The 27944-nt window shown below is 40.2% G+C and overlaps 1 protein-coding gene across 1 annotated transcript in view; it reads left to right on the top strand.

The window, feature by feature from the left end:
- Positions 1–225: 225 nt before the first annotated feature.
- LOC311071147 (uncharacterized protein) overlaps positions 226–27944 on the top strand; it is a 30810-nt gene continuing 3091 nt past the window's right edge. The window contains exons 1-5 of the mRNA XM_084095367.1: positions 226–445; positions 1996–2071; positions 15110–15264; positions 19545–19658; positions 19849–19988. Of these exons, the coding sequence (XP_083951493.1) occupies positions 2004–2071; positions 15110–15264; positions 19545–19658; positions 19849–19988 (477 nt within the window). The 5' untranslated portion in view covers positions 226–445; positions 1996–2003. The remainder of the gene's footprint in view (positions 446–1995; positions 2072–15109; positions 15265–19544; positions 19659–19848; positions 19989–27944) is intronic.

Raw genomic sequence — 27944 nt, forward strand, 5'->3', positions numbered from 1 at the left:
TAAAACGGGAACCGACAGTTTTATATTAAGTTATCGTTTCATTGATTTCCTTAATAAGGGCGCCTGGAGGAAATGTGGCAAACGAAAGAACAGAGGCTGTGTGTGTGTGTGTGTGTGTGTGTGCGCGCACGCGCGCTGAGCAGACAGTGATTTATGAGGTCTCAGCTGAATTTTGCTTTACAACTTTCATTTTTCCCGTCTGTGTTCTCCTATCCTCTCCTGTAGGAAATGGATCCGTCCAGAAGCCCCTTTGAATTTGATGGTTCGACCCCCAGTGTATAAGACATAGTAAGAGCTCGGTCTCTCTCTCTCTCTCTCTCTCTCTCTCTGAGGTTAGACTGATATAAAGAGAGCATTTCGAGGGAATCTACAGAGCAGATGAACAGGATGAGCAGAATATAAGACTCTGATGAGCCCGTGAGAAGCCAGCATCGCAGCCTTCAGTGTAAGTCTGAGTTATTGTGTCATTCTCCTCATTCTCACTCATTCTCATCAGCATTTACAGCGAGAGGAGATGTTGTCAGATGTGTGCTGGTATTAAGAAATGTCTTATTCTGTCTGTGTGTGTGTGTGTGTGTGTGTGTGTGGAGGAGGAGAGATAGAGCTTTTATTACTACATTTAAAAACATGTCTGTCACATTTTACTAAAAAAATAAATAAAAAATAATAAAGTATATTTTGTGTAAAGAATATGAAGAATATTTTGCATTGTAAAATTATCATGACAATTAAAATCATTTTAGCTGATAAAAAAATATTTTTGTGTTTGGTTTTGGGGTGAAATAAGACCTGGATATTTATTTTATTATTATTTAATTACTACTGTGATATTTATTAATATTTTGAGTTAACTTTTATTTTATTTTTATTTTTTATTAAATCACTTTAATATTTAGTAATTGTGTTGTGGGTTTTTTTGTCATTTTTTTTTATTAGTTTTTGGTTTTGTAATATTTTTATTGAGCTTTAATTTTATTGAGATTTATTAAAGCCCAACGAACATAAGGTTAACATGAAAGAATTTTCCGTATAATTTTTTGCTTTGTGTTGTGTTTTAGCCATGTCCGTAAACTTAATGGATAATATCCCGGCAGAAAATTACCTGTACCTTTTTCCGCTTTTTATTTTTGTGTGTAGTCTTAGTACTTGAACTTATTTTATTTAATTTCTAAATGTTTCTAATTTTTGAATAAGACTTTTTTTTTTTTACCTATTATTTTTCGAATTAAGCTTATTATAAATTTATATTTTATTTCAGCTTTATTTCAATTGACAAAAACTATTTTATTTGTATTTTTACTACCAATAACAACACTCTTAAATCGGCTACTTCAGGTCAGACATAAGCAATGTTGTAATGCTCAGATCAGGAAGACGTCTCACAGTATAACAACTGCACAGTTTCACTTTCTACACTCTAATAACATATAAATAAACTAATCTCCTGCTATAATACATATGAGACTAATATTAGACCACTGGACAGCGTCTTTCTGCAGTCATCTGATGATTTAGCCACTGCTATTCTACTAATGTGTATTATTTCACATGTTAAGACAAGTAAAGATCAACTTTACAAAGTAAAAAGTGCACAGGACAAACACTGCAGGTGTTTTATTGTAGTCATTACTTGTTAAATGGCCTATATCACAAGGACAATGATGCGTTAGTGGTGAAAGTGCACTGAATACTGACAGAGATATTAATCTTGAGAAACACAGATGATTAACTCTAGCCAAGCAACAGATGTTGGGAAACGTCATTTGTGTTCATACTGACAGTGAAATAATGAGACAGTGTTTCTTTAAATATATTTGGACAATTTTCATTGTCACTAAAGAGATATTGTATGTCTATTTTCGCCATTCTAACACAAAATTTTCCCTTCTCCTGTTTCTTCCAGCACACATTCAGTGTGAGGCATCAGTGTGTGTCCCTGTGACAGGAGGAGTGCTGTTGTATTATTCAGCTCATTGTTCTGTCTTTCCTATTTAGACCAAAGCATGACGGGTGTTTTGCGAAGCTCCAAACAAAGACCCGGTATGAAGCGCCCTCGAAACGAGCCTTACAGGTACAGACACACACATTTCTCATTTCTCACAAGCATATTTCACAAGCGTCATGAGAACATAAACATCTGCTCTATTTTTGACATTCTGTCACTGTGATTTTCTCATCTTTGTCTTTCTCTTGTCTCTCCATCTCATTTCATTCCTCGCCAATATCCATTTCCGGGTGTTTTTGCTAGTTATGAGCTAGATTGGACAGTTAGATGTGTGTGAGGCATTTCTGAAACCTTGTCTCACATAGTCAAACTTCTGACTATGGGCATAAAGTCTGGTCCAGTCGGCAGCTTGCTAGCCCACTTTTTTAGCGGCGCTGGTTCCTGAAGAATTTTTCCCATTAATTTTTCCCGTAGGCATTTTAAAAAGTCTTTGTTAAAGAGTTATAAGCCATGAATGAATCTAGCCAGCCAGCAACAAGATAATCTGAAGCACAAATGTATTTGAACATAGGACAAAAATACTTAATTTTGAATTTGTCTTTTTTGAATTTTCAATATTCGTCAAATTTAGTCAAGTCAAGTCATCTTCATTTATATAGCGCTTTTAACAATGTAGATTGTTCCAAAGCGGCTTTACAGAGATACAAATATAGTTTAAAGTAACAGAGATTGTTTTGGTTTTATAGCAGTTCTTGAATAAAGTTATTTTCCAGCTAAAGTTAATTTGATTGATTCACTTCCGTCGCAACGATCATTAGTTATTAACTTAGGGGCCGCTAACACAACACCGTTTTAACAGGAAACTCTACACAGACTTTAAACGTGAAACCTGTGAGGACGCTGATGGCGTGCACATGCGTATTACGAGTTCAGTCTATTGGTATGCGCGTTTGAATATATGTGCGCAGGTTTGTAATTCCCTACAAAACAAGCCTTAAAAAACTATTTGTCTGGCCTTAACATTTTTGATAGAGAATTTTGTCACTTCGGGGTCGATACGTGAACCGAATTTTCCCGACAACGCTTTATCTGTAGAGTGGTAAAGGGAGGGATTCCTCCTTATGGAGGAACTAGTTGGCACTTTAGCACCCCGCTATGACATCGGGTCCAGGCGCAGGTCCTTCATCAGATCTGGATACGGCCTGGATCCGGCAGGCTGCGGGAAAACCTTGGGATAAACAAAAACACTAAAATTAGCGTAGATGCCATTCTTCTTATGATGTAACGAGTACATCAGGATTTTTTGTGGGAAGTGTTCCCGGTTCCGGCTGACCTAATCTATGCAGCCTAAAAATTCACATTTGAATTTAAAAAGGGTGCATTTGAATTTTAGGTGTGCATCAGGCAGCTTTATCAGTGGCGCACGAGATGTGATGACGATGTAAGAGTTGTTGAGTTTATCTGTTTTTGTTAGTCTATCGTCGAACCCTGCTGGTGAACCCCTGACGCTGCTGCACTGTTCATTCAAGTCAGTGCAGAAATAGAGAAGATAAATACGGAAAAGATCTTAGTTATGTCAAAACCTTAACCAAGCTGTTCACATAGAACGCATTTTCTGCGCTGCTTTTCCATTGTTTTCTATGTAAACATGTGCTAGACGGACATCTTTGATGTTGCACTCGCGTCTCACACAAGAGAGCTGCGTGTTTAGAAACTGCATCATGTTTTTAAATGCAAAAAAAGGCACTTTGTGTGATCGGCACTTCGGCTCCTTGTATTAAACTAGGCATAAATACAGGATGCTGTTTTGTTCATAATTGTTTATGCAATTTATTAAATTATATTTTATTTCTAAACGTTAGTTTAAACGTTATGCACTTTTTTGTACAGTCAGTCATGTTATTTCATTGTTTTGAATAAAGTTCAGTGCGGTGCTTAATATTTAGCTCACTGCGCCCTCTTGTGGCCTCAGGAGACAAGCCAAAAGCTTCTTCCCCTTAACTGCAATTTTATTTGAATATTAGTAATAAATAAGTATAAAATAAAAATTTGTTTTTTTAGGAAGTGCACAACTTAGCACACTCGCCACGTCTTTAAAATAAGAAAATATTTCAGAATCCTTCATTATAATGCTTTATAATTGTACCAAATCCTTGTTAATTTACATAAAAACTTCATCCAAGTCTGAAAGACTGTACATTTTAATATTAGAAACAGTAGCTTACTTATAGTATTAGATGCGATATATATTCATATAAGCTTAATTTTTGACTCTGGATAATCTTTTTTTTTTAATAGTGATCATGGTTCCCATTCAGTCAGTCACGTTCAACATCATGTCGATACTGACGTATTTGGGCTCTCGTCTGGGAGATGCGGTGACGCGTTCATGTAACCAGAGACGCTGCCAATAACATACAGCTGTCACAAAGAACCGGCAAAAGTAATGATTATGAATGTGTCAAATATATCAATGAGACATTTTAATAGAATAACTAATGGAGTAATATTGTTAAATTCGCTGATAATCGGGTGACCAGATCGCAAACTAGAATTTAAAGCCGACAAAGCTATGGGTTCACGCACAACTCTCTCATTCGTCGTGACGTTAAAACATTTCGTCTCGTCTCGTTTTGGTCAACGAAAATGAAGAGACATTTTAGCATAGTTTTTATTTTGTAAACCACATTTAGTCTCGTTTTTATTCGTCAACGATATTGCATTATACATGTATTTTAGTCATCGTCACATGACCAGCATTTACGTCTCGTCTCGTCTCGTTTTCGTCAGGTGATAACAGTTCGTTGACGACAATATTTCGTCATAATTTTCGTTGACGAAAGCAACACTAGTGGAGAGTCCCCTCTGCTGTTACCTAGCCTGCCACCGCTTCTCATAGCAGAGCTGCGGATCTGGTTAACACTTTGGGAGGCCCGAGGGCACCTTGTGTCTCATTCGGCACTCCAGATGTGGACCAGATGTCAATCGCTGCATCGGAGAGCAGAGCGGACTCCTCTGGAGAGGATGATGAAGATGATCACCCCTCGGGGATGGTTGCTCACGCTGAATCGGATTCAGAGTTGACGGTCATGCTTGCCTGGGCATCGGGCTCGAGTGGGACCCTCCACCTTACCTTGAGTGCTCACGGTTGGATGATTGGTTCCTGGGTGCGGTGCATGGTTCACAGCATCGTTCTGTCCCATAGCTTTTCTTCCCGGAAGAGCATGAGGAGGTTCAGAAGTCGTGGAAGGCACCTTTTACTGACCGTAGCCGCACTGTAGCCTCCTCCACTCTCACTGCCTTCGATGGCGGGACCGCCCAGGGTTACATGGGGTGGAGTCCTGCTCACAGAGTCCTGCCACCCGGCGGGATCCCCCACATCTCCCGTCCAAGGCCTGTAAGACGACAGCAGCCCTGGCTGCCATGGCCATTCTTCAGGTCCATCAGGAAAAAACTCTCAAAGAGCTGCAGGAGGGGGGTAGTTCTGAGCCAGGGTTGATGCAGGAACTGCGCACTTCGCCCTCCGGGTGACTAAAGTCACGTCGTCAGCCCACAGACAATGTCCACCTTGGTGGTCAAGAAGCGCCATCTCTGGTTGGACCTGGCTGAGGTGAAGGACGTCAACAAAGTTTGCTTTCTTGATGCCCCCATCTCCCAGGCCAGCCTTTTTGGTGACACAGTCAGCAGTTCTTGGCAGTCCAGAAGCAGACTGAGGCCATAAAACACATCCACGACCTGAGTCCTCATCCCGTTCACCCCGTCAAGCCCCCACAGGAAGGTGAAGCAGCCCATCCAGACCGCCTAACCCTAACCCGTGCATCTAAGCTGCCCTGAGACGGGTGGCCCAGAGATGGAGAGAGCTGCTCTGAACCAGGAGAGAGTGAATGACCCACTCCTTCTCCTGGAGGAGAACCGACTGGAGAATCTTCAGTTTAGTTTTATTCCTGTTCCAGTACCCACTTTCTCAATAAAAGAGCAGTTTCCTCAACCTCTTCCTCACTCCCAGCCACCCCTTCTCTCTACATGGCCCAGTCCTGAGATGGGCATGACTATCACACCGAGCTGTAGCCAGACATTCAGCCCCTGGTCAGACCTTGCCTTTCTCCGGGCTGGAGTGCCCTTAGAACAAGTGTCCAGGCATGATGTTGTCACAACAGATGCCTCCAGAATAAGGGTTCAGAAAGCTTCAGATATTTTAAAGTCGACATTTATGTGATGAAAATTGACTAGTTGCTGATGACGTCATTAATGAACAAATAAGCCTGAACCTTGTGCTGAGACTGAACACGGGTTGCCTTGTGCACAGCTATTGCATATCACACAGCGCTCCTACATTACAGCTCATTTTTTTCAGTTCTTTTGTCTTTGGGTTGTTATGTTTTTCACAGATTTCTGTGAGAAATATAACTTTATAGATAAAGTAGTAGAGTAAAGATTACATTTTATGAATGCATTAGAGAGTGAGCGATTGCGTATGAACTGCACCTAGCAGCGTCTCTCTACTAATAGTGAATCTGTGGGTTTTAAATAGCAAGAAATATATTTTCTAAGCAGTTTCTAAGCTATTTTATTGCTAAATCACAGAACAGTGTTGACAATACATTTCTGCGCTACTGAATGATTCTGTGTGCGCACGATCTTCATGTGATATGCGCACTACTGTCTGTGTCTGTGTGTGTGTGTAATGCACCTGTACAATAAGCTTTTTGAAACGTCCATTCACCCGATCAATTTTGAGCATCCAGATGATATAATCAAACATGTCTTGTTGAGCGCTCTCGGAGTTTGCATTTATTTGTCATTTTAACTGCTGGAAACAGAGCGTAAAAATTGACTTTTACACTAAAAGTGGAAGTAAAAGATTTCTTATCCTGTTGCGCCCTCTATAGGCCAAGACCAGTGACTAGTCGACGTCAAGCTTAAAGCGTCATGGCAGAGCATTAAAGTCGACTAGTCTGTTCAACCCCTACTGCAGAACAGGTTGGGGTTCTGTGTGCTACGGGCGTGCAGCTTCGGGCTCCTGGACGGGACCTCGACTGCACTGGCATACCAGTTGCCTGGATTTGCTGGCAGTGCTGTTGGCCCTGCACCGGTTTCAACCATTGCTTCAGGGCAAGCACGTGTTGGTCCACACGGACAACACTGCAACTGTTGCGTCATCAACCGCCAAGGCAGGGTACGCTCACGTCACATGTCACAACTCGCCCACCATCTCCTCCTCTGGAGTCAGCAGCGGCTCAAGCCGTTGCGTGCTGTTCACATCCCTGGTGAACTCAATTGTGTGGCCGACGCGATCTTACGACAGCTTACGCACCCAGGAGAATGGAGACTCCACCCCCAGGTGTTCCAGCTGATCTGGAGTCGATTCGGGGATGCACAGGTAGACCTGTTTGCCTCCCAGAAGTCCTCCCACTCCCACTGCCACTACTCCCTGACCGAGGGGACCCTTGCCACGGATATGCTGGCACACTACACAAGTAGCATCTCTAACCGCGTTTCCACCGCAGGAACTTTCCCCAGGAGACTTGCTATTCGAATCAACAATGGAGTTTAAAAAATACGACCGATGGACTGATGACGAGGTTCAGGCTTTATTAAGCTTAAATTCAGAGGATGAAATCCAGCAGGAACTGTAAAGTAGTGTGCAGTTCTACGTCACTGGACTAATTTGCCTAATCTTCAACAAATTGTTCCGGGTAATTGCGGTGGAAACGCGGCTTCTGATGAACATCTATGATGAGCCCTGCAGACTAAATTGAATGTCCTTTATCTACCCATAATGCACTTTAAAAAGTACAAGGTCTATAATGCAGTTTCACAGTCCATTTAATCTCATTTACCTTCCTAAGCATCCTAGCAGCACTTAAACACACACGACAGGAATTTACTCCGCTCATCTGCATAATGTTACGGGGCGGCTTTGACTGGCATCTTCTCTCTTGGCTCTGGGCTCTGTGTGACTCACACTGCTGGGCTTATTTGCATCTTGTTAAGTGTTTTCACACATCAGGAACTTTCTTCTCTATTTCAATCTCATCAGAAGATCTGACGTCTCATTGGTTATTGCCTGCGGTCAGATTCGGCGGTGGGTTGTTGTTACTGCATTAGTGTGCGCTGAGACTCAACACTACCCCTGGATTCGATCTGCATTTTAAACGCCCTCCCGTAGGGCCATGCATCCCGTTGTATAGAGAAAACCTCTCACACGCGTTTGGCAGCATGCATTAGTGTGGCACAGAGCCGTCTCTCCGGTGGCCGCTCTTTTTAGATTGGAGATGTGTGTGTGTCTGCCATAACAAACGTCTAAATTTAACCCTCAACTGTGCAAAATGTTGCCTCTGGCTAACAATCCCATTTTCTTCCCTTTAGAAGCATATAAGAGAGCAATAAAGTGTTTTCACAAGGGATTACTTTGAATAAACAATAAAAAGGTATTTCTTGGCACTCATCTTTTTCTGTCATCATGTCGAGGATGCACATTTTTGCTGCTCACAGAAGATGCACCCTTTCAAAAATATGATTCACATTTGTCATTGAGTGAACATTTGAAAAGCTTCATAAAATATTTGCATGTTGTATCGCAGCTGAATGAATATGGATGCAGCAATAGAGAAAACTGCAGTTCATATCATACAGTGGGCTCCACAAATATTGGCACCCTTTGTACTCAAAAACAAGAGAGAAACATACCAATAAATCCAACATGAAGACCAGGGAACAGAAAGTTTAAAATAAAACTAAAATAAACTTTTTAAAATGTAAATAATAATAAATATAAATATTTGCGTAAATAAAAATCTGTCTTTGATTATATTATGATTTTTTATATTTTATCCTGAATTTTTAGAACCTGACCTGACCACATCGCACACACAAAAAGGAAAGAAAAAAGTTCAAAATTACTTTTTTATATTTTTATAATATTGCGGAAAAAAGCTTCCATACCATACATCAGGGGTGCCCAATCCTGCTCCTGCTGATCGACTGTCCTGCACAGTTCATCTCCAACCCTAATCAAACACACCTGAAGCAACCAATTAACATCTTCAGGATCACTTGAAAATTAAAGGCAGGTGTGTTTGATTAGGGTTGGAGATGAACTGTGCTGGACAGTCGATCGGCAGGAGCAGGATTGGGCACCCCTGCCATACAGCAATGCCTCCTTAAAAAGCTAAATTATGCAAGAAATAATTTTTTTTTTTTTTTTTTTTTTTAATGAAATAAAGTTTATGATTATCATAATTTTAAACTAGATTATTATTATTTTTTTTATGTTGCTATGCAGTTTCCGCTGTGTTGTGAGTGGCTGATATGTGTTACAGCGTTTGTGCCTGAAAAGAGTGCACAACGAAGAAATAGCAACAAAATAGTCTATTTCAATCCACAAGGAAACACAGGAGATTGAGAACTAAGAACTAAGGAGAACTCAGGGCTTAAGTAAATGGGAGCTAACTGGAATAAAACCACAGGTGTTGTGCAATGAAATTTAACGTGTAGGTATGCAGTTTGGTTTAAATGACGAAATATGAGTGACAGTAATAGTGATGTTGGCTCTTGCAGGTTCAGACACAGTGTTTGTGGCTCAGATCTGCAGCCGAGAGCAGGTTATTTTAAGAGCTGGATGTCAGTATCGTAAGACTCTTTTATCCTAGAGCTTAGAGCAGCAATCTGACCCGCTCTGATCCCACTGCAGTCTAATGTATATCTCCCTCAATCACCCTAGTCCTCCGAGGAAAAGTCATTTACAGCTCTCTATCTGTGGATCAGAGAATCTATCTGGACTGTGTTGGATCCAGGGAAAACTGTAAGGCCCATAAAACAGTGGAATAGGACCAATATACTATTTGAACAACACTTTAAACCTCAGAAACCTCAAAGCAAAAACCCACCTGTGATCTCTCAACAACACAATGAATGTATTGCATTCGGTTTACATATTTCAACCTGCACAAGTGTAAATAAATGATATGGTCATTTCTCAGTTTATGGTATATGTACGTGTGAGTGATGGAGACTAATGAAATTTATAAGCAATGTTATGCTGGAGAAACCGAACAGGGATGCTGTATATTGTTCATATATGAATATGCTTATTGTGGTGATAAACACATGTAAAGGTGTAATCCACCCATCAACTTACCAACCAACCAATCTACTTTACCAACCAGACAACCAACTACCTCTAGTCTTGTAACGAAGTGGCCTGAATAAGGCCGATATAATCCATCATAAATAATGCGCGTAACCAGACTTTTCTCCTTGTACATCGACCCAGAGGATAACAAGGAGGGTAGAGGTAAGGTGTCCTGGGGTTAAACAGTCTTTTTGATGAAAAATCCTCCTGGATATTATCAGGAAGGACTAAAGAGTCCTTATTGGCTGAGCAGAAAATCCCATAGATTCCCAGTATGGACTCTAAGAGTGGCACGCAGACACCATGCTGTTATCCCCAAACAAATCTCACTCCTTCTAGCATTACCTTACTGATATCCTAGAGCAATAAGCACACTACCTTCCCCTAGTCAGGGAGGAGCTTTACATACCAAAGGGAAACTAATGTGACAGGTCAGGACTGTGACAACGTCATCATCTTCAGAGATTCACGTTTTCAAAAGACCGTTTTCAAAAGTTTCCGTTTTCAGGCACCCAAAACGCTGTTGTCATGTAAACGAATGGCCAAAACGCATAAAAAGTTTTACATTTTTAGTTGAAAACATCAACCCAACAACCTACAAAATTAACCAACAAACTCATCAATAAAACAGTCTGTCAGTGTACTCAGCAACCTACCTATTGTTCTATCAACCAACCAGTCAGCCAAACAATCAGTTAGTCAATAATTGAGTCTACCAAACAACCTACCAACTGTTCTATCAACCAACCATCCATCCAACCAGCCAACCAGCTAGCCAGATAACCAATCAATTAGTCTACCAATCAACACACAGGGGTGTGTTTCCCGTACAACAATGTAACTCACTGCTTAACAATCATAGTACGATGCATCGTTGAAGAAATCAACTAGCTAGTCACGACTGTTTCCCAAAACCATATTGTTGCAAATTGGTCGTTCAACCACGTTAGTTAAAGCTGCAGTCAGCAAGTCTGGCAGATTGAGGGGACTTTTGAATGTTTACAACTCTCATGCCCCTCCCCCACTACCAGCGAGCACCCTCCCATCGAGTTTGTGCTCGTCAGTGCGTGTGCGCCAGATTTTCTGTGAACACGCCCGTCTCTTCAGCATCAAAGCATCATTTTCTTTTCCTTGGTTGTTTTGGACCTCCTAGCTCTGGTTGTTAACCGAGGAATTGGAAGCTTGTTAGTAGATTTTCTCTCCGCCATCACGCGTCGTACAATCCAACACACCTACGAACTTCAGGCGTGTGCATGTGATATTGTAACGTGCGCGAGAAGGGGGGGATCTGTGGATCTGTGGATCAGATCTCACACAGCCCTGCGCTGATTGGACCAGAAGAACCGGGAGCGGTGGATTTTTTGCAAAACAAATAACAGGCTCCAGGTGAAGAAGCGCGGCTGATTTATGTTGTTCTGTCGAAGCATAGTTTCGGTTTCAGTGAATATGATCAAAATGATCAAAAATCTTGTCGACTGCAGCTTTAATGATGTCACGCATTTGGTGGAGTTATAACTACTTTTAATAAATCTGTTTGAGATCAAATTAATGCTTTGCTATAAATTATGGACATGGCATCTGAGGACTATTTCTCATTTTCTGAGTTCTCTCTGTCTTAGCATTAATCCCGCGCATTTGCAGGGTCCGCTTCACACACACGATTTAAGCACAGGTTTTACATCCGATGCCCTTTCTGCCACAACTCAGCACACTGAGCTACCCACTGAGCCACCGTGCCGCCCTCATTTTTCTCAGTTATTTTGCTTTATTTCCTGATTCCTAGCCAGTCAATTATCCAACCAATCAATTTGTCAGTCACATAAAGTTGATTGTTCTATGTTCTATCAATGAACCAACCAGCCAGCCAATTAATCAATCAATCTAGTAGTCAGTAAGTCACCATTTAACCTACTGGCTGTTCATTCAACCAGCCAGCCAACCACCAACTAACCAACCCATCAATCCGTCACATTTACTGTTTTAGAGTAAATTTACTGTAAAGATGAAGGTTGATGTAAATAATGGCTGATAACACTTTACAGGTTCAATTTGTTCATATCAGCAGTTAATGCATTAGATATCATAAACTAGAAATGACCAGCAATTGTTATTAAATTGTTTATTTACAATTTATTAATCTAAATTCTGAATAAGGTACTGCATTAAATAATGTTAACATATAACATATATAACATTAAGTGTTACCGAACTGCAGAACTATTTGCGACCTTATCTGCTTCAAAACAAACTGTGTTTTTCATCCATGTATATTTGGCACATTAGCAAAGCTCAGCAGGAATGTGTGAGTCAACTCTCCATATTTTGATACTAATACAAATGATTATTTATGATCTCTCAGGTCATATTGTAAGGCTTGCTCATGCATCCACAGGCAGCAGCGTTCACAGATTTCAGTTCTGTGGATGCAGCAGTGTATTTGAGTTCTTGCCATTATTTTCCTGTTCATCTGAAATGGCCATGTTTTGATTTTTAACTGCTGAAATAGCAAAAGATTTCCTTCCACTCCATTAACCTCCATCCCGCTTCTGTGATCCCCATTCATTTCAGCGAAACCACTTTCCCCCTGTGTGCACACTCAATCTGAATTAATCGATCTGAATTACCTCAGGGAGAGAATCAATCATGTCCAACACATGAAGGACAAGAGAGCAGTTTTGCATTTACACCACGTCCCAATATCCGTTCAATGAGCTTGTCCCATTTAACACCTTCTGTCCTGCAATGATTTACACAGCAAATTTAGTCAACAACAAACAGATGCGCTAATGATGCAGCAAACAATTTCTGAAATAGATCAGAATGTTGATTTTTTTTTTTTTAAGCTCATAAAGAGAGATATCATCGCCATGTCTTTATGGCTCCTGCTGTTCTACAATTTATTAAACTGCTTTGCAATAAAATGAAAGCTGATATCTGTCCAAATGTACATGAATGAACGTTGATAAAACGGCATACAGTGAAGCGTTTGATCGAGACGCGTCTGCCGCTCGCTCTCTCCCTGTGAGCCGTCAGACGGAGACTGAACTCTGGATAATGAAGCTTGTCTGAGAGATCAGCCTGTCACTTTACAACAAAATCTCATTAGTTTGAAGAGACCTCTCCGTGTGGCGTGTGATCCCATTTCCTTCTCCGAGAGAGAGGGAGAACAGAGCATCAGCAGTTATGGAGCCATGGCCTAGCTGTTAGTTCAAGCCGTGATGCTCATGTGGGAATCTGAGGTTTGAATCCAGCCTGCTTTGTGTCCCAATTCCATTCCCTCTTGTTTCTCAATTATTTTGTGTATCCTAGTACCAACGTCTAGTTCTTATCAGCTTAAAAAACACATGTACCAAGTAGAGGTGCACCAATAGGATTTTTTGGGCCGATACCAATTTTAACATTGACTGATACCGATATTTGTCACTTGCTCTCTTATTTTACCTTTTGTCATTAAAATAGATAGTGTTTTGATCATGTTTTAAATCAGCAAAGTTCAAAAAACCATGCATTAAGTTACTAGCTTGTTTATTGCTGCATCATCAAACAATTTCTAATGAACATGGATTGGATCCATTTAACATTCATCAGGCCAACATAAATACACAACAGAACAAAGATACATATGAAATAAACAGTGCTTTTTAGATGTTTCATGTACAGAAATAAAGTAAACAACTGTAATAATACTGCATATTCTTCACTGTATAAATTAAATACATATATTATTATTGCATTGAGACTTAGATAAATTCTACTGTACAATGGTAATATATTTCTGTCACAATTACTTAGTTACACTTAACTTTTATTTTGACGGCTTGCCGTGAAGACCATCGAGTTTCTGTGTTTGATATGATTATAGTTTTGTCAAATGAAACGGTAAAATGCTGATGAAGTGACTCTGGAGATGAAGTTCATGCATTCATGCCCTCATATAGTGAAAACACCGCGAGCGTCATGCGTGCTTCAATGTTTGTGTGTGTGTGTGAGGTAAATGAAACCGCACGTCTGCACCATTCTTTCACACACAGTAACATGCAGAACATGCAGGATTCATATTTAAATAATCTTTTCACAGACATTAGTATATATCGTGATTATTTATTTAAGTTTACTGACCTACTTTTTTATTTATTAATCAAAACTTTGACAAATTCCGCATCACGAAAATCAAAGGGCCCCATACATATTCATCCTTATGAAAGTTACACAAGTTATTTAGTCAACAGTAGTGAGTGATTTTTTTGTCTTTTGTTGTTTAACATTAAAACGCAGACAGGAGCGCAGCAGGAATATTAGAGTATAATCTTGGATTATGCAACAGACATTTTACAGCTCAGTGCTTTCAATCAGTTAATTAATAAACCATCAATTTGTTAAATGGCCTACTTCATGTTATAGCCAATATGCCAACGGTTGTAAATTGATCAAAAATCGACTGATACATCGGTGCATCTAGTACCAAGTCAAATATATTCTTAATTATGCTGGTTTAATATGGTGTAAGATGAAATCTGCTGTGTTTTACTTAGGTGCAGATTCCACCTGGCCCTGCTTATGTCTCTATTTCTGTCAGGTCTCGTTTCTTTGGCCCTATCCTACCCCGTTTTTTTTTTAATTGCATGCTCCATCACGCTCTTGACACGAGCAGCAGATTCCTCTCATCTGCTGATATCTCTCTCCGGTCACAAACCGCTAGGCCCCAAGGCATAATGGGAAAACGCTAATCTTTAAATAAAAGCCTTGCGATTTTTGAGAAAGCTCTTTGTTGCCAAGTTTTTTCCGTAGACGTTCGCAGCATGCCGAGGATGTGACAGAGCGTGTGAAGCGGGAGACAGAGTGATCAGTAAAGTGGCGTACTGCTAATGTGTGTATCATGCAGAATCAGCCGTGATGTTCCTCAGTCGCAGACCTGGAAGTAGGCCAGAGCCTGCCGATAATAACCAGGCCTTGTGAAGCACAACTTAGAGCATCGTGGAAGAAAATCGTATTCTTTCGTTCAGTTTGACTGATCTGGTTTTCATTTTCAGGGTTTTCGATTATCAACATGTTCCGGTCTCTGTGACGTGTGACTTTGCTCCTTTCGGACGGACGTGTTCCTCTCCCTCTCCATCTTCTGCAGACCTGCGGCAAAGCAGAGACAAACCTCAGAGCAAACACAAGTCCAGGAGCAGAGGAACCCAGCGTAAGAAGCACCGGCCTCTTTCAAAGCCTAAAGAGGACCTGTTATGTACTTTCACAAAGTCTTGATGTTGTTTCAGGCTCTACTAGAGCAGGTTTTCCAGCTTGAATGTTGATTATTTTCCTCATATTCTCCATTGTTGCGGCTCCTCTCTTCCCAGTCTGTCAGTAACGCTCTGTTTACTTCCTGTCTCTATGAAGCCCCTCCTTCTGAAAAGCACACTGTGCTCTGATTGGTCGGATGGAGCAGTGTGTTGTGATTGGTCGAGCACTTCGAGTGTGTTTGGGAAATGTCCCGCCCCTTACCATAACCACCAGTTTAACACACTACTAACTAACTCAACCAGGCCCCGCCCCTTTAGTCTGGGAATTAATTATTTAAATAAGGAATATTGTGACGTGTTCGTTCCCGGAAGAAACTCAAGACTACAATGGAGGCGTTTCAGGGAGTTCAGAAACACTGACACTGATATAGAGAAGAACTGGAGCTTTGCAGAGCTTTTTCATGCTCAAACAGAAACATTACACACTAAAGAAAGATGAACATGAAGAAAAGCAGAATAGATCCTCTTTATGACATAATCAAGACCCCATTAAAACAAAAATCTAAATTTTAAAGTTTTCAGTTTTGGAAAAAAAAAAACGTTGAAAAATACAACTACAACTAAATACAACTTACTATATTCAACTTATACTATGCGCTACTTAAACTAAAGCCAATTGTTTTTTTAATGTTACGCACAATCTAAACTTCACTGGAAAGAGCTATAAAATGATTATAGATGACAATGCTATTTAAAGTTAGTTAAACTGTCAGTGTGTTTACAGCTAGCTCCGCAATTTTAAGTTAACTCTATCGCCCCCTTCAGTACTGGAGTCTGCCTGTGTCTCCGTCTCATGATAAATATCAGCATGTCTCTCGTCTCCATGTTTTCTACCTCAGGATTGTGTTGGTATATGTTGCATATATAAGTGTGTGTGTGTGTGTGTGTGTGTGTGTGTGTGTACGTGCATGCATGCCTCTCTGCTGTTGAACTCCAGATGGTTTCTTCATTAAAATCCTCCCTTCGCTATAGGACTACTCCCTCCGTAATCAAACCTAGCCTATCACCAAAAGCAATTATAGCAAATTAATAGTGCATAACCAATAAGAAGCGTTTATAGTGCTTTATTACAAGGCCTAATAGTTTTTACTGCCAGCAGATCACAGTAGAATGAGTTTGCCTTTGTAGCTAGGAGGTCAAACCTCTTTTTAATGGCTGCTGCTGAGCTGGAATGGGTTTTTTTTATCCAGCTGGGATTGGAGGGGTGTTTGTGTAGTATTATCACGCTGTGCAGAAGAGGTCCAATCTAAGTTTCCATCATTAGAGACATTAGAAGAGTTGCTGATATCTGGGCTTGTACAGAGAATGAATTAATCCCTGAAACATCTCCTTATTTGACTCTTGAAAGTCCAGCAGTTTGACTTTGGTTCTTTAAAAAAACGTTTAAAGCTAAAGTAGGTTATTTTGATGCTAAACGGTCCTTAAACCCTCTTCCTTCCCTCTTTTTTTTTTTCTTTTTTTAAAAATTGAGTGTTCATCAAAGGGGTCCAAGACCCCAGGACTTTTGTCGCACTTGAACCACGAATACACACACACACAAAATTTAATTGATTCGAGGAGTTTTGTGGTTGAAATTTAAAAAAGTAACAATTTGACCCCCTTAGGAATGAAAAGAATGCAAGGAATGCCATAGAAAAACCTAAAAATGCTCAAAATTCAAACTAAAAATGCTAAAACTTTACCAAAAAAATATTTTATTATGTCTAGATGTGTATCTGAATGCAGACTGAATAACTGACTTTAGGACCCAGCGGAACAGCTCATTTGCTCCATATAGAGCTATAACGCCATCTAGTGGCAAGAGTCATGAAATATCATGTTATATTATTTTTTTCCACAAGAGTCCGGCAAAGACACCCAATGTAAGATATTGTGAGCTGAATTACAGTTTTTCTGAATTGCTAAAACACATTTCTTGAAACCATCACTCACTTTCTCAAAACCTTAAAAACAAAAACAAAATTTTCAAACCACATTCACAGAACCTCTGACTCTTCTGGCAAAACCAAACAATTGCCTCAAAACCATTGTATCTGTGCTCAAAATCAAACAATGCGACAAATCATTCATTAGACACTACATCAAAAAATGGAGAACACAGAATCCAGAGCATGCAGTTACATAAAAAAAGTATATTAAAACAAATTAGACAAATTTTGCAATTACATAAAAAAATAATTGCAACTTGCAGTAGTAAGGTGAATAAATACTGTATGCACTGCATAGCATTGTACTGAATATTGTATAGTACTAAAGGTCTGTATACAGTATTCGGCACTTGTGTTCTGTGAAAATACAGTGACCCAACTGCAAAAGACAAAAAGGTGACAGTAAAAAAACTCTAAATGAAAAGCATGTTACAATAAAGGACACTCAGAAGAGTTGTGCAACTGCAGAATCACGGTCAGTGAGAGATTGACTCTGCTTAAGCATCATGTCTTCATGTTGGGTCCGGCCGGAGGAGTTTCTCCACATCTCAGACACTGTCATCTCTGCAGGAGAAGAGAAAAACCCTAAAGCAGATCCAGCCTTGACCACACTATACACACCTGCTCTTCCTCGTCCTCATCCTCTTCCTTCTCTTATACTCATCCTCTTCCTCCTCTCCCTCTTATATTGTTTCCATCCATTGTTGGGATCAACATTCAGTGCAACATTTTGGGACTGTGAACTGACTTGTATGTTGGTTTGGTCACATCATTAGAAATAAGTGTTAACAATTTTGAGTCGTTGTGTGTAAACGACGACAACTGAGCTGTGTTTAACTTTTGCCTGCCTGTGTTTTGCATTTTGAAACAAAAGTGCAAAATGTGTTTTAGTGAGTGAGAATGTGTTTAGAGTTTTGCAAAAAGAGTTCATGAGATTTGCTAACAGTGTTTTAACTACCTGAACGACAAATTGGTTTAGGCTATTGAGAATTTGGTTCAGAGAATGGGGTTTAGTGTTTTAGCAATTCAGAAAAAAAGGGTTATACATGAAATTGTGTGTTATTTTGAATTTAAGTTGAAAGAATGTGAGGAATGTGTATTTACAGTATTATTTATTGATCAAATCTAATCATTTAAAAGGTAAATAAAATAAAAAATAACAAAAAAAATCTTCAAAAAATAGCATTAAAAACTATTTTCAAAATGAAATAAAATAAGCTCTGAAAAAAAAAAAAAAAAACCTTAAGTATAATTGTAGGGCTTTGGTTCATTTTGACCCGCGAGGGAAAAATATGTTATAAAGTGCGAGGGAATGATGAGGGTTAAAGTGGTGAAAACACTTAATTGTGGCGGGGCTACATGTTTGTCCAACCAATGACAGGGGTGTTGGGACCGAAAAGGACAGCAGGGAAACCTGTTTGGAAACAACTGTAATTTTTGCAGTTTGTGTGTTTTTGCTACTGGCACAGAAATTACACACTTATGTTCTGATGTCCTGAGAAATCATCTGTCTCTGTGAAAGAACTAGACACTGTGAACAGCAAAGAATAGGCAAGGTATGTGTAAGTTAGCATAATGTCTACATCTCAGCGTCTTAATTTAAAGCTGCAGTATGTAATTTCTACTCTATAGTGGTGCCATAGTTACTCCATAGTTGATTGGCCTGACATAGCAATATTGGTGTAATTGTTTTTTTCCCCCAATGCCTTTAGTTTGGAGCGGGACCATTTGTCAGACCGATAGCTTCATTCACACCATGTCCTAATTACCACACATACTACATGCAAACCCAGAAGTTCTACTTGGTGCTGTTTATGCCAAATTAAACAAAATCACAATACAAGAAGTCATTATGCAAATACATTATTGATAAAATGTTAAAGTTGATTTAGCAGGACATTGGACATAAGTAATCCAACTCTGTAATAGCTACATTAAACTGTATTGTCATTTGCTTATTTTTAGATTGAAATTGCATTATTAAGCATTAACAACATTCAGAAAATTCCAAGTTGTAATTACGAGTTCGATGAGAACATGAACCTTTTTTTACAATTCGGAATGTCATATTTACAGTAATTCCGACATGGTGTGAACGTCCCTAATGACTTGAATACATGATTACATTTTATTTTAAATATCACACTTCAACTATAATGTAAGAACCTCATATTTTTCAGCTGCTGCTGATTGTCACTGTATATGCTGAACTCTACAGATGCGCTGACCCTGTCCTTCTTCTCTTTACGCAGTAAGAATGGAGGAGCTGATGTGCATTAAGAAGGAACTGACCGTGATTAAATCACAGATAGACGAGCTGCTGGACAGTCTGGAGCAGATGGACCCTCAAAACCAAGAGCTGTGCGGTAAAACACTCATTCTTCCATCATCAGAGCACAACAGGGGATTATGAACCAGGCCAGAGACTGACTCATATTTGTGATGTAATGTCTCACAGTTTGGGCAAGTGGGATGTCCAAAGAGACGGTGCCTTGTCTCTGTCCTTGATCTTCTGTTTGATGCCATTTATCGCTCTTGTGTGTGTGTGTGTCTCAGGAGACGGTGTGGCGTTCTCTCCGCTCCACGGCTCTGTGAGCAGTGCGGACGACTCGTCTGGTAGCTCTCCTCCCTCGAGGACTGACAGAGAGACACAGAGTCCACAGACAGCAGACAACAGTGATGAAGACAGACAGCATGTAAACACACACACACACACACACACACACGTTGTGTTTTCATGTTTTATGAGGACTTTCCATAGACATAATGATTTTTATACTGTAAAAACTTTATATTCTGTCCAGGGTGGGAATTATGTAATTTTAGGGGCAAGGCCATTTGGCCTCCACCTTTTTTTTTTTTTTAGGGGCACCAAGGCCATATGACAGGGCACAAAGGCCATCGTACAATTCAATGGTTTTCCCATTCAGATTTGATACCATAACATCCTAATTTGGAATAAGACATGGATTATGACTTTTTTAATAAAAAAAAACATTTTTTAATGAGAGAGAGAGAGAGCGCCATTACATCCAGAAGGTATACACCCTCACACAACAATAGAAACAACATAAATGCCAATAAAAGCATTCAGAAATACCACAAATGCCAATAAAAGCATTCAGAAACAACACAAATGCCAATAAAAGCATTCAGAAACAACACAAATGCCAATAAATTAATAATTTCCTGCATTGTCGAACACTCTTCTTCATGCGTTTCAAATATGGACTATAATGTTCAGTAGAGCGCCCTCAGGCTGCTGGTATGAATTGAAAACACAGCACATCAGTATACAGCGCTCATAATGATTACATCGACGCATTTGGCTATAAATTCAATAAAATATTATTCCTGTCAATAGAAATCTGATGTAAACTGAGAATATATCAATATTTCTCCAAATCTGCACACTTTTGAGCTAAAAGACGTGAGGGACGTTGTTTTGTGAATCGCTTTCATGACGACAGCACAGGAGTTTTTTATGAATGGGAGCGTCTGACGCTCATAATTCATATTAAATGTATCGACTCATTTTTGCATTTCATAACTCCTGACACAAATTAAGACATAACTGTCAATATAAATTTCTCAGAATACAATAGTGGTCAAATACTGAAACGTGAGTCTTATATCTTTTTAATGATGTAAGTTATAGTTTGTCAAGGTAATAACATTAAATCTTATAGTAACTTTGAACTATAAAAAAAAAAAAAACGCTTCAGTGCGCCGACGCCGTTACCTCTGGAACCTTGCATAGGGCCCTTTTCTGAAAAGGGCACTTATCTACTAGCAAATAGATTTTGATCATTTTAGGTCAAACCGTTCTTGTCTGTCAGTCATATAATGCAGGTCTATGGTCACGGTCTCAAAGAGCATCCACAGAGTCCAAATTAAAACAATTCCCCATCGTCCAAATTAAACAATTCCCCATCGTAAGTACACATTGATGGCCTAAGACATGAAACGAGCGGTTTGTGTGAGAAAACGAACAGTATTTATATCGTTTTTACCTCTTGTAACACAGCGACGTCGTGATCTGAGGGCGCCCGCGCTTCCTGCTGTGTGACGTGTGCGCAGACTGGTGCATAGATAGACATATAGATTTTGCCTTGGCTACGGCAGTTCATGAACGAATGCCGTAGCCAAGGCGAAATCTAGTGTATATATCTATGCACCAGTGTCGACAACAGAGTGTCGTTCTTCTGTTGGTGCTGACGTTTACATGCTTCTTGCACTGCTGTTTTGATGCGTGAGATCATCGATGTGATTATGACACTGCACCTGCGCGAATCCACAAACTAATTGAAGTTCAGAGACTACTTGGGTGGAACTTGGACAGGGCCAGGGCACACAGGCCACTGTGGCCGTACGATGATTTTTTTTTTCACGGGGCATGAAGGCCAAAGTGTAGGGCAACGGCGGCCACGTCTGTCCCCTTACACTAACCCTACCCTTAAACCTTCCAGTCACAAAAAACTTTCTGCATTTTTATATTTTCAAATAAGCACAATTTATTATGTTTATTAATAAATTTCCCTTGTGAGGACCAACCAGCGGATAGTAGATAATCTCAGGTTTTACTATCCTTGTGGGGACATTTGGTCCTCACAAGTATACAGTGGGGGAAATAATTATTTGATTCCCTGCTGATCAAGAAATGAAGGGTCTATAATTTTTATGGTAGGTTTATTTTAACAGATAGAGACAGAATATCAACCAAAAGATCCAGAAAAATTCATTATATAAAGGTTGTAAATTGATTAGCATTTGGTCGAGTGAAATAAGTATTTGATCCCCTACCAACCAGCAAGAATTCTGCCTCCCACAGATTGGTTACGTGCCCATGTGGAACACAGATTAGTCCTGTCACTTTAAGTAAGTATTCCTATATGTTATGTGTATTCCTCATTAATAAGTAATTCCTCATTATGTGTTTAAAATACACCTGTCCACAGAATCTGTATCTTCCATTCCAACCTCTCCACCACCATGGGCAAGACCAAAGAGATGTCAAACGTCAGGGACCAGATCGTAGACCTGCACAAGGCTGAAATGGGCTATAAGACCATAAGATAAGAAGCTATAAGAAGGAGGAGACTTCTGTTGGTGTCATTATTCAGAAATGGAAGAAATACAAAATGAAAAATCAATCGCCCTCGGTCTGGAGCTCCATGCAAGATCCCGTAATCGATTGTCGAGTTCACGCCCGTGATCATAGGTACTAAACCTATGCGCGTGAACTAGACAATCGATTACTATGGACTTCGACCGAAAACAGGATGTAAACACAGGTATGAGCGCTGGCTGAATAAACATAATTTTTATTCATATCTTTCACATCTACTGCAGTCAGATTCATCGTGTTCACTCTGAAGGAATCACTCACATTGGCTGTGCACTTGTAATGACACATCAAGGATGTTAAGAGGCTAAAAGCAGGTTTAAAACTTGCCCCATTGAAGTCAACAGGGTGCAAATTTTAAAAAGAGGATAACACGGTGTAAGCAACACCAATTTATTTTGTTGTTCTCTGTATTGACAGCACTCCAAATGTACAAAAAAATTAGCTCAATGTTAAAATTGATCTCAAGGCAGTTGGGACCACAGTCACCAAGCAAACCATTGGTAACACACTACACCGCAATGGACTGAAATCCTGCAGCGCCCACAAGGTCCCCCTGCTCAAGAAGGCACATGTAGAAGCCCATCTGAAGTTTGCCAATGAACATCTAATGATTCAGAGAAGGCTTGGGAGAAAGTGCTGTGGTCAGATGAGACCAAAATTGAGCTCTTTGGCATCAACTCAACTCGTCGTGTTTGGAGGAAGAGAAATGCTGACTATGGCCCCAAGAACACCATCCCTACAGTCAGACATCATGCTCTGCGGCTGTTTCTCTGTTAAGGGTACAGGACGACTTCATTGTTTTGAGGGGCTGATGGACGGGGCCATGTACCATAAAATCTTGGACGAGGACCTCCTTCCCTCAGCCAGAACACTGAAGATGGGTTGTGGATGGGTCTTCCAGCATGATAATGACCCAAAACATACCTCCAAGGCAACAAAGGAGTGGCTCAAGAAGAAGCACATTAAGATCTTGGAGTGGCCTAGCCAGTCTCCAGACCGTAATCCTATAGAAAATCTGTGGAGGGAGCTGAAACTGGCCAAGTGACAGCCAAGAAACCTTAAGGATTTTGAGAGTATCTATAAAGAGGAGTGGACCAAAATCCCTTGTGAGATGTGTGCAAACCTGGTGACCAACTTACAAGAAACATCTTACCTCTTTGCTTGCCAACAAAGGTTTCTCCATCAAGTACTAAGGCATGTTTTGCTTGGGGATCAAATACTTAGTTCACTTACTGAAATGCAAATCAATTTATAACCTTGATATAATGTTTTTTTTCTGGATTTTTTGGTTGATATTCTGTCTCTATCCGTTAAAATAAACCTACCATAAATATTATAGACCCTTCATTTCTTTGTAAGTGGGCGAACTTACAAAATCAGCAGGGGATCAAATAATAATTTCCCCCCGTAGCTAAACATGCCCACACGTCACCCTATGATGCCTATGATCAGCCTATGACGTCACTACCAGTACAAGAGTACAAAAGGGCACCAGAGGAGCACGTCATCCTCTTCTTTGTCTTCAGGAGCCGTTTGTCTGTATGCACGTATCAGACAGAAACACCACAGGTGATGCACGTTTGACTCCTCCACCAAGCTGGATATGCTCACATGAATTAGACTGATAAGAAGCTTATTTCTCTCTTGAGGAATAGTAGTCGTCGTTTGCACGAACGCATACAGCTCTGGAGGGAGATAAAGGCACTCTTAGCGATGCATTCATTCGGCTCTCAAGGGAGTTGAATGTCTGCTTTGTAATGCGGTCGCGGTGAGAAGCTCCACCCATATCAGCTTTTGTATGAGTGCGTTTAGCTCTGGAGTGAGTTGGAAAAATTTCGTAGCGATGCATTCATGGCAGTAGACTCGTTCTCGGTCTCATTACAGAGATCAGAATCTAGCGTTTGAACGGAGTGTGCAGCTCTGGAGGGAGTTATGCTGTGTGGTGCGGTCGCCATGCTCCTTAATGTGATGGTATTGATGTTATGGTTTTTGTCAGGGTGGCCCACTGGGGCATGAGAAAACTACCTTTCCCGATTAAGTTAAGTTGGATGGCTTTTGCTAAGCCTCCTTGACAATCTCATTTAGTCAAGCGTTGGTAGTAGTCCCGTCAGAGGGTCTTCATACAGAGTACCCCACTCCCTAAGAGCTCTATAATCAGGCGAATGGCTTTCATGCTTTCACCAGCATGATCATAGTTGAGCGTTATTAGTACTCCCATTATACTGAGTACTCGCTCCCTAAGAGCTCTGTTCCTTGTAAAATCAAGTGAGTGGCTTTCTGAGGGGCTCTTTAGGGGCTTTTGCACCGGGTAGTTCTAGGAGTTTAGTTCTAGGAACTAGCTACCAGGGTGGTTCCCCGAGAACTAATGGTCCCTTTAGGAACAATGGTTTTCCTGGTTGCATGCGCACCACCAGTAGGAACTCTGAAGTGACGTAAGCCGCATTGTAGTGACTTTTATTTTGACGGCGCTGAGAACGCCAGAGTCGGAGCTCACAGCGCTTGCATTGTCCGTGTTCAATATCTTATGATCTGTCTAACAGTCCTGTCAAATACGTTATTAGATAGAACTGTTATACATAGAAAGTAGACCGTGCATGTGAAAAGTTATTAGCATATATGCCATGTAGTTGATGTCCAGTGCTGCTAGCTGAGCAGAAATACATAATCATGTTTGGCTTGGTCCCCTCAAAGTTGCGTTGCATTTTCTCCTCAGCGTAAAGATTAAAAGGCACATCTTTCACTGTTTTCCATTTTCTTAGAGTTAGTTTCTGGAGTAAATATATAGGCTATAATCTGTGTGTTTACACAGCTTTTTTTTTTAAATGGCGGGTACTGGTGTTTCACGTGCGTTCGGCCAATCAGCGAACACTAACGTCACGGATAGTTCCTACAGTGCTGGTTTAGACCGACTCTGAAGTAGAAGCTGAATTAGTTCCTCCAAAAGGATTTCCTAGAACTAAAATAGTTCCTGCGGTATGAACACGCCAAAATCCGGGTACTTCCACTAATAGTTCTAGAAACTAAGGTTCCTCCGGTGCGAAAGCCCCTCTTGATAAGTTATTTTGATTGAGCATTCCTTTTAGACGGTCATCATGCTGAGACCTTCGCTCTCTAGTGCTACGTATGGTTAGGCATTGGAATTAACTAGGCCACCTCTCAGTCGTTTGGCTGAGGCCGCCGCTCATTAGATCTCCTTCACTTGTGCCACCATGACTGCGGATCGATCCTGCTTGGGTTCTCTCCTCTGGAAGGGCTGTTTCGAGTGGCAAGGCCTTCTGTGAGCCTCCTCGATAAAATGTTTTTCGGATATGGAGTAATTAGTGGAGGATCTTGTTCTGGAAAGTCGTTCTATGAGTTTTTCACTCTTCTACTACTAATATGATGTTCCAAGTGGAACGGCTTTCAGTAAGTCCTGATAGGACGGCTTATTTTGAGTAGTGCCATTAGGCCTCCTCTCGTTCTAGAGAATTATCAGCTTGAGGCCTCAACTATCTAGAGCTTTTTCTCAAAACTAGCCTTGGATGCTTTTTGAAAAAGCAGATTGTTGTTACGCTTTTGGTCATCTATTGAGAGTCGTTCGGTTGAAGTGTCCACTCCCTTGAGCCAACCACTGGGACAGTGAATTCGAACGGCCTGGCTTTCTTTGCGAAAGGCCTCTGCTATCCTAATGTGGGCAGTATCAAGTGAAATGGCTCTCTGTGAGCTTCCTTGTTAAGCAGCCCTAGTATGAGGAAGTATTACCTCCTCTCGTTTAGAGAGTCTTCCTGCAGAAGTCTGCAATCCCTGAGCTCTGTCTGGATAGCTATGTCCAGTGGTATGATTCTCCGGGACCCTTGGTAGGGTTGTCCCTGGTATAATACGTAGTTAGGCCTACTCTTGTTCAAAAGAGTCAAGTTTGGTACTCCCCTTGTTAATAGGTTCAGTATGCAGAGTGCCTTGCTCTCTCAGTTCAGTTAATCTTTATTCATTTCCCGAAGGCAATTTGGTGCAGCATACAAGCATGTCACACAAGAAAACACATAGACACAATACAAGGAAAGAAAAAAAATACAATTTCCTTACTAAAAAGTATTTACCTTAAATTTAAGAACTTTACAGCTGAGGGGATAAATGAATGTCTAAACCGATTTGTTTTACTAATAGGAGTTCTATACCGAATACCAGAAGGGAGGAGGTAAAACTTGTGATACATGGGGTTGGAATCATCTAACAATATGCTCTGGGCTTTACCCAAAACCTATCTGTGATATTAGCTGGGCCACTGTCATCTGCTTCATCCCCATTACTTTACTTCCCTGGTTTACAATCCTCTTAAGACAATTTTTGTTTTTCACATTTAGAGAATTAAACCTGTGATTAAATTAAACAGTGAAAAAGATAACAGCGACTCAGTATAGGATCTGTAGAACATACACATCAATGTTTTATCCACGTTAAATGACCTTAGTTTCCGCAAGCAATACGATCTTTGCTGCCCCTTCTTACACAAAGCTTCAGTATTTGAAGAAAAAGACAATTTGTTATCTAAGACAGTACCCGAATACTTGTACTGTTCAACACTCTCAATACCCACTCCATTACAGCCCATATAACAGGATTGTCTAGTGATGGGCTTTCAGCCTCCTGGACAAACTGTTTTTTGGGCCAAGCCTTAAAAGCCTGCATAGAAGTATAAATAGATTTTTTTCTGTACGTACATACTTGCAAGTTAGCCTACATGTCGCCACAACCTGCACATCAGCATAAACGCTTCAGATAAATTATTTGTTATTACATTTTCATTGAATCATTTAGCAGACGCTTTTATCCAAAGCGACTTACAACTGAGGAGAACAATAGAAGCAATCAGACCAGCAAGAGGGCAACAGTATACAAGTGCTGTAACAAGTCTCAGTTAGTCTAGTCCAGGTAAAACATCAGAAGGTTTTTTTTTTCTCAGAAAAGCAAATAGAATAGAATAGGCAAGTGCTAGTATTAATTGTACTTATTAAAGCATCAACATTCACAAACCACTGTTAATTTAACATAAAAGCAAGCATAGGCCACTGTGTGCATGGTTTAGCATGGCAGAATGCACGCAAAGTCCCCTAATAATTCCTAAAAAGCTGATATGTCATTTCATCGCAATCTCACAAAGCTCTGTTATCATCAATGAAGCTGGCTGCACAATGATTCTTTCATAATGTCTACACTTTGTTTGTTATAATTAGAGGATTTGCCCGCATGCAGAATTCAGCACTGAACAAAAACTCAGTTTTGAGCGGTGAGTGGATTCTGTCTTAAATGCATCTGATCGGCCATTGCGTTCAAGAAATCAACACATATGTCTGTGATTGGCTACATTGCACAATGCTGCAAAAACATGTTAAAATAGAAACTCTGCCTGTAAATTGTTTTTATTTTGTTTTAGTTGTTTTTTAGTTGTTACTTTTGTGCAACAGATGAATAACAATTTATTTGATTTTATATGTTTTATTTATAGATATTTCATTTTGCGGGAGTGCCACAAATCGTTTTATTCTCC

This window comes from Abramis brama, assembly GCF_963993115.1.
Source record: "Abramis brama genome assembly, chromosome: 20".
Taxonomy (NCBI): Eukaryota; Metazoa; Chordata; class Actinopteri; order Cypriniformes; family Leuciscidae; genus Abramis; species Abramis brama.